At 34.5% G+C, this 8,568-nt stretch overlaps 1 protein-coding gene across 1 annotated transcript; it reads left to right on the top strand.

The window, feature by feature from the left end:
• Positions 1-258: 258 nt before the first annotated feature.
• Positions 259-1,300, top strand: LOC131608882 (protein IQ-DOMAIN 20). Its single transcript, XM_058880470.1, has 2 exons — positions 259-584; positions 772-1,300. The coding sequence occupies exons 1-2, from the start codon at positions 312-314 to the stop codon at positions 943-945; spliced, it is 447 nt and encodes a 148-aa protein (XP_058736453.1). The 5' UTR covers positions 259-311; the 3' UTR covers positions 946-1,300.
• The last annotated feature ends 7,268 nt before the right edge of the window (positions 1,301-8,568 follow it).

The raw sequence follows: 8,568 nt of genomic DNA, 5'->3' as shown, positions 1-8,568 counted from the left end.
CAAAACCAAACATGTTGCCCACAAACAAACTCTCCCATTTCTTTACGCCACTTCCTCCCATAGCGTAAATTAATCAATCACATCAACACAGATACACAATAAAATATTTCATATACACCTACCTTTATATATAATTAATTAAATAGAAGAGATAATTAGTTCAATTTATACAAAAAATTATAATTAATTAATATAATTACATCAAATCACAATTTTAATTATAAATAAAACTAATTATCTATGCACGTTCAATGTCCATATATACAAATACAATTCACATTCCAAACTAAAAGTAAACAAGCCAAAGTAAAATGGTTGAATACCGAAAATGGTTGAGAAACGTTCGAAGAAAAATCCTAAGATCATCCAACAGAGACATAACTCTCCCTCCTCGTATAAGTGTTTGTACAAATCAAAGCGAACAACCAATACTTGAAAATGAATCAACCACCGTCACAACCACCAACAGGGAAGGTTTTATCAGATTACCATCACCACCGCCAATTAATTCTTCATCAACCAAATTATTCACTAAGGAAGACTTTGCAGCAATTAAGATTCAAGCTCATTTCAGGGGTCATCTCGTAAGTAACAGTTATTGATATTTTGTAAATTTTGTACTATATAAACTTTGCTAGAATAATTTGAAAAAAATATATGAATTAAATGTCGGATACTGACATTTAAACACACATTTTTTTCAGAGTTGTGGCTACGAATAGTATCATGTTAATTTTAATTAACTTGATTTGTTATGGTTGAATTGAACAGGCAAGACGAGCACATAAGGCGTTGAAAAGTTTAGTGAAACTGCAAGCATTGGTTCGTGGGGTGTGCGTGAGGAGACAATCGCGTATAGCAATGCAGTGTATGCATGCACTTGTTCGTTTACAAGTTAGGGTTCGTGCAAGGCAATTGCTTGGTACCTTTGATCATACTCAATAATTTACTATACTAATCGGTAAGATAATGATTTTCCTCATATCTCATTTGTAGATTATCAAAAGTTAAAAGAGATGGGATGATAAAATAAATAGTTATAGAAGGAAACGAGTGTAAAATTGTAAGATAACAATTTTGATTTGTTTGAGGTGGAAGAACCAGTAATTTTAGGACTGATGATGTATTTGCTAAGGTTCTTTTGTGGATGTTGTTTATGTTATTTATTTATTTATTTTTTGCAAATGGTTATTTGACCAATTCTGATTTATTCAAATAGGTATGTATGTTTATGAGTTTGGAAGTTGGAAGAATATTAATTTGAGGGGTGCTATGCTTACACCCAACTTTGACACCGTAATGTTACACCGTATTCTATTATGTGAGTATGGTTTTCAAATTTTGTACAAACACATGTTTCAAGATGCAAATAAAATATTAAAAAATTAAGAAACAAGGCACTTTATACGGTGTAGTGTAAAGTTTTGTGTAAGCTTAGCATTTCACTATTAATTTGGTAGTAACCAAATTTGACTATGGTTGCTCTTGCTCCTTCCAATAACAATAATAATATAACATATGCAGATTATTTAATGACTCATATATCATCTTGTGGCACTCATCTTGAGGTGGTATTTATTTAATGACTCATCTTGTGGTACTCATCTTGAGGTGGTATTTTGAGGAGTGATATATAATAAACGGTTCAGTTATAGATGTTTAGCTTTGAGATGATTTTTGTGACCTGAATTTGAAACGGTTGGAAATCTTGGTATGATTAAAATTTGGAGTAGGAATTGGAATTATTTATTTATTTTAAATGGATAATAAATAAGCCCGAGTAAGAATGAATTTGAAATGATTCATTTTAGTCTCATATGGGAAGAAATACAAATATTAGTAGTATATATATTCCCACTTGATCAAATGATGAAGACACAACACCAAGCCATCTATACACAGTCGCGCCACCGCCGTATGGCCGCCTCCGTGCGTCCAATATAGATGAATTAATTTTTGGAATCCGAATTTAAGTGGAAATAAATTATTTATTAATTGATTTTGTGGAAAATAATTATTTATTAGTTGATTTCGTGGAAATTAATTAATATTAATAAACATTTATGACGTGCCACTAATCAAAACCTAGTTTTGACTGAGTTTGCCCTACCCTTCAAGAATGAGCCAGAGTCTGACTTGCTGACCAAGCAAAAACGACATGTAAAGGGCCTGGAATTTTCAACTCTCTCCCACGATTTTTGCTCCACTTAGTTGAGCCTATTCCATATAAATAGAGTTTTTCAATTCGTTGCAAACCACTTCATATTTCTGAACCTTTCGAAATCTCTCTTCTCCCTCATTTTCTTCATCTCAAATTATTTTTCTGTTTTATTTTTCGAGTGGCTTATCGCGCCATTAACTACTGGATTATTTCCGGATACCACGACTGATTTAAATATCATCTAAAGGTGTATTTCTTTGAACGATTCATTACAGTGCAGGTGGCAATCATACTTTTGAACGAGTTATTTTATATTAAAGACGTCATCGAAACTCGACTACATTGCATAATTGTTGGCAGTACGAAAAAAAGTCTTAAAGAAAGCGACCTAGTACGCGATTCGTCCCAGTAATTTTCTTTGTGGAAATTTATTAAAAAAACTTAGAACAACGATTTTAAGATGTTGCTTTAACTGCCATGACTAATGAGGAAATGATCGGTACTACTACGGCCACTGCTGTCTCTGGAAAACCGTTTAAGTTTGAAAGTTCTCACTTCAAACATTGGCAAGCTAAGATGAAAATTTTCTTAACTTTAAAGAATGTTGTCCACGTTTTAACTAAGGATATCCTTGTTGCTCCTTCTAGATTAACCGAACAAACTAATGGTAACAACACTGTGAATTCAGAAGGAGTTGTTAACTCAACTGAATTAGACTCTACTGCAAAAGCTAAAGCTGCAACAGATGATTTACAACTCAAGAAAGAAATCTCCCTATGGCAAGAGCATGACTATCTCTGCAAAAATCACATTCTGAACAGTCTTGTTGATGATCTTTATGATTACTACAGTAATTGTAAGACTGCTAAACAGGTATGAGAAGCTCTATAAAAGAAATATGATACTGAAAAAACAGGTGCAAAAAATATGTTTGTCAACCGCTACTTGAACTATAAGATGGTGGATGAAAGGTCTGTGGAAACTCAAAGCCACGAAATTCAAAAAATTGCTCATGAAATCATAACTGGAGGTAGGCCCTCGATGAACAATTTCAGATTGCTCTTATAATTGACGAACTGCCCCCCCCCCCCCCCCCCCCCCCCCCGGTTGGAAAGTCTTACTTCAACTTAAAACTAAATAATTTTCAATCGAGAGACTAATTACTCGCCTCCAAATTGAAGAGGAATCTCAGAGACAAGATCTGAAAGATGAAATCTTAGTTGTTTCAAACAACAAAAAGAAATTCGGTGTGGTTCTGAAGCCTGTAGGAAAACCATTAAAGAAACAGAACTACAATGCTATGAACCGAATTAAGAATGGGAATCATCTATTTTAATTGTGGAAAGCCAAGTCATATGGCTAAGAGATGTAAGAGCAGGCCTAAACTTGTTGTTGGCTCCAATGCACAAGTTAACCTGACTGATGAGAAATTTATTGTTATGATCACTGGAGTCAACATGGTTGGTAGAAGCGATGGTTGGGTGATCGACACTGACGCCTCTCGTCATGTCTGTTACGATTGTGCTATGTTCAAGACATACACGAATGCTGAAGATAAGAAAGTGTTGTTGGGAGATGGTCACACCACTAATGTTGCTGGAATTGGAGACGTGGAGCTGAAATTTATCTTTGGAAAAACTTTGATCCTGAAGGATTCATGTACGTTCCTGAAATTAGGAAGAATCTTGTTTCTGGTTTTCTTATGAATAAGGCAGAGTTTAATCAAACTATAGGGTCAAGTTCGTACACCATCACTAAGAATGGAATTTTTGTTGGGAAAGGGTACGCCACTGATGGCATGCTTAAGTCGAATGTTTATTTGAATAAAATTTCTACCTCTGTTTACTCTTTATGAGATTTTAATATTTGATATGCTAGACTTTGTCACGTTAATAAGCGAGTTATTTCTAATGCAAGCAGCTTAGGCCTAATCCCTAAATTAAATGTCAATGATTCAAATAAATGTGAATATTGTAGTCAAGCTAAAATAACTAAGACTTCACATATATCAATTATAAAAGAATCATATCTCCTAGATCTTATACACTATGATATATGTGAGTTAGATGAAACTTTAACGAGAATTAGTAAATATTATTTTATCACTTTTGTTGACGATTGTTCTAATCATACTTGTGTATTCTTAATGAAGAAAAAAGTGAAGCGCTTGACATGTTTAAGATGTATGTAACTGAAATTGAGAATCAAATTAGTAAGAGGATTAAGAGACTTCATAGTGATAGGGGAATTGAATACGATTCTGGGTTATTTAGTGATTTTTATAAATAAAAAACATGGAATTTTACATGAAACGGATGCTCCATATTCACCCTAAATGAATGGTAAAGCATAAAGAAAGAATATAACTTTTACTAAACTTGTTGTTGCAATTATGGTAAAGCTTAAATGAACTAGGTCAATCAAGAAACTCTCTCTTTCTCACATAATTACATCGTTGTTGGTATCATTTGTTACAACAAAATAGTGTGGTGAGCATGGATCAAGATGTCGTCAACGAAATATGAGATTGAGAAATTCACCGAAGTGAGTGATTTTGATTTATGGAACTTAAAGATACAAGTTCTTCTAGTTCAGTGGGGATTGTAAGAAGAACTGAAAGGCTCAGAGAAGATTAATGCTTTGTAAGAACAAGATTGGTTATGCATCTAGCCTTGAGTTTTGATGATAACTTTATATGGTATCTTTGAGAATAATTGTATACTCTAATGGTTCGTGTCTAGTGTGTAGCTTTTGCTAAACAGGTTCTGACTCTGGTAAGAAGGCGTTTGATATCATCAAGTTCTAAACTCAACACTCTGGAAGAATACCTTTGGTGTGTTACAAAGTTAAGTCAAGATTCTAGAATGCTTCTTATGCAACAGTTCTAAGGAATGTTAGTACAAGAGATTCTAATGCTTTTGCAAGGAAGCTTTGGAGGCCTTCTAAAGCTTTGCTTATATTGTCCCAAGTTCTGAAGATGTTGAAAACAAGGTTCTGCTGAACGAGTTCTGAAGATCTAATGACATTACTTCTAAAGACCAAGTGTTGAAGACTCTGAAGACAAGGTTGTGTTGAACGGGTTCTGAAGACTCCGAAGACTTAGGTTAAGAAGACTCAAATTATGATATTTCTACAACATGCTTCAATAAACATACATCAGAAGCCTCTGAAGAAATAGAAGATAGGGATCAAGAATGGCTCGCGTGAGATAGTGAGTATAAAAGTACAAAGTACACTGTGACCTCAACTTTAATAGGGGGCGTAAGGATAATCCTTTTTGTACTTGTTATCTACCATTCCCACCATGACCATTAGAGACAAAACAAATGGTTTTATCATTCCTATTATACCCTCCAACGAATCTATTTCTCAGCTATAAAAGGAGAACTTAGAAGAATTTGAAATCAACGAATCAATTCTACAAAACTATGCTAAAGCGTTGCAAAAACTCTTTCGGGATATTCTTTGTATAGTTTTGTATTTTTAGCAAGGAGATTTTGTTCATATCTTTCTATCAACACTTTTGTGTTGTTGTACTTAAACACTGTGTAATCTGCTTATTAGAAGCATCTTTGTATACACATCTTTGTAATCAACGATTTTTGACAGGTTCCTTGAGAGACTAGGTGTAGTCGGGATTCTTAAGAAGACTTTTGTTGTGGTCATCATGGATTAGAAATAAGGATCGACTGACTTGTCGGGGTGGTATACAAGGTTGATCAGACTTATTATGGTTGTCTACAGCTTAACAATAAAGATTGATTGTTAGCGTTGTCAACAAGGTTGATCAGATTTATTGTTGTTGTATGTGGCTTGACAATAAGGATCGACAGACTTGTTAGGCTTGTTAACAAGGTTGGTCACATTTATTATGGTTGTCTATAATTGGTTATTTATAGTGGATTAAGTCCTTGTGGATAAGGCAAATCACCCTACGGGGTGGACTGGAGTAACTTAGTTAACAGTGAACCAGAATAAAAATAATTGTGTTCATTTATTTTTATTCACTTGTTAGCTTTTGTGTTTGAGTTGAGAAAAGATTATATTTGGTTCAACCCAATTCAAAACCCCCCATTTCTTGTGTTTCCCGTACCTTCATGCTTCCTTAATGGAGAATGAGAAGGTGTTGATGATCCAGAAATCCCACAGTGCCATCGTATTAAGCCTTGGTCATAAGGCTCTCTGGAAGGTCTTGAAGGAGAAAAACGTTGCAGGTGTGTGACTTAAAATTGAAGGATTATACATGACCAAATCCTTGGTAAGTCGTCTCTACCTGAAGCAAGATATGTATTCATTAAAGATGCGTGAAGACAAAGTCTTGACAGAGCAAGTGGATATGTTTAAGATCTTTAGAATATTGATGTTACCAAGATCAAGCACTTCATATGTTGTGTGCTTTACCCAAATCTCATGTTCACTTCAAAGAAACTATCTTGTATGGAAGAGAGTCTCTAACCTATGAAGAAGTTTAATCAACCTTGTACTTGAATGACTTAAGCTAAAGAAAGGAGCAGAAGCCATCATTTGTTGGTGAAAGATTATATGTAAAAGGAAAATTCTCGAAGAAGTATGGTAAGTTTGGGAAGAAGAAGTGTAAAGATCAACACAAGTTGAATAGTGTTAATGCTTATGCAATCAGGTGTTATCAATGTAATAAGGAGAGTCATACAAAAAAGGTGTGCCATGAACGCCTGAATAATCATGGAGGTAGGGATAATGGCAACACAACTATTGTGCAAGATGATTTTGAATCATCTAATGTTCTTGTAGTAGTGAAATGAAAGACCTGGGAGTTACCACCAGGATTCTTAGGATTGGCATTTGGAGAGATAGAAAGCATTCGAGATTATGTTTATCTCAAGAGACATCCATAAGGAAGATTCTCGAAAAATTTGTTATGTCGAATTCAAAGTCTGTCGTAACACCAAAGAGCCTATATGAATAGCAATCTATATGGTAGTATAGTAGGTTCTTTAATGTATGATATAGTCTTTACGAGGTTATACATAACCTACTCATTGAGCATTGTAAGCAGGTGTATGGCCTATCCTAGGAAGTCACACTGACAAGCTCTGAAGTGGGTTCTAAGATACATAAAAGGATCTCTGAGTAGGGCATTGGTTTATGGGGGAGCCATAGAATATGGCAAAGCCAAAGCTGAAGGATTTGTTGACTCTGACTATGCATGATATATGGATACGATAAAATCTCTTTCTGGATATGTTTTCACTATGTTTGATACAAAAATCAGTTGAAAAACAACGTTTCAGAAGGTTGTAGCCTTATCAACCATTAAAGCTGAGTATATTTCCTTCATTCAGTATGTAAAGAATAACATTTTTAACCAATCCTATTTTTCTTCTTCTTCTTCCCTCTTCTCTCCCCTTTGTTAACTAAATTGTTTCTCAGCCAATCAAAAAACTCTTTCTTCCTCACATAATTACATGGTTATTGATATCGTTTGTTACGACAGATCTTAATTATGTTAGTTTTTTTAAAGCTAATTTTCAAAATACTTTTATATACAATATCGTTAATGTCTGCAAGTTGATCACTAAAGTTTAAAAAAAATGATGAAATGACTCGAAATTACAAAGAATTTTAATTGGTTTTCTTTAATTAAACCACACTAAAGCAGATACTAGTTGGACCAAGATTATGAGGAAAATCCTGAAACAAAAGAATCATGTTGAAGCTATGCAGCTACAATGAAGACAAATGATGAATACCAGGAAGTTTTCAATGAAGCATGTATATACAACTTTGATTGATGATCAGGCTAGAGTACCGTGGAACAGAATTGTCTGTCATAACATGGCTAGACCTAAAGGCAAGATAATATTTTGGCTTCTTTGCCATGGTAAGCTCCCTACCATGGAAAGACTCAAGCGTTTTGGCATGGTCCACGACAGCATCTGCAGCTTGTGCAGAGCAGCTGAAGAAACTGCATATCACCTATTCTTCAGCTACAGAGTCACTTATGAAATATGGAAGGATATTCTGAATTGGATGACAATACGACATGAACCCTTGAATTTTTTTTTTTGTAATCAAGATTTCATTAAAGAACCAAAAGTTCTACCGAAAAGATTACAAAGAACGGGGCGAACAACAACAAAAACCCCGGAGGAAAATTACAAGCCAAATATAACCTATGAATAATACAAAAAAGGATCATTTGTAAACTCAAAGAAATTATAATTGGTGCGGGTAATTTTCCCGATGATTGACCATCTCCACCAAAGTTCTTTAATGCTCCAAATAATATCGGAAACACTCCAACTATCGTTTCGGAAAATAATGTCATTCCTAACCTTCCAAATAGACCAACAAACCGATAACCACAACGTTCCTTCCGTACCGGCTCTAACTTTGAGCTTTTTGCAAAAAAGAAGCCAAACCGAAAA

The sequence above is a fragment of the Vicia villosa genome, linkage group LG1 (assembly GCF_029867415.1).
Source record: "Vicia villosa cultivar HV-30 ecotype Madison, WI linkage group LG1, Vvil1.0, whole genome shotgun sequence".
Classification (NCBI taxonomy): Eukaryota; Viridiplantae; Streptophyta; class Magnoliopsida; order Fabales; family Fabaceae; genus Vicia; species Vicia villosa.
This window is presented reverse-complemented; position numbering and strand designations above follow the sequence as displayed.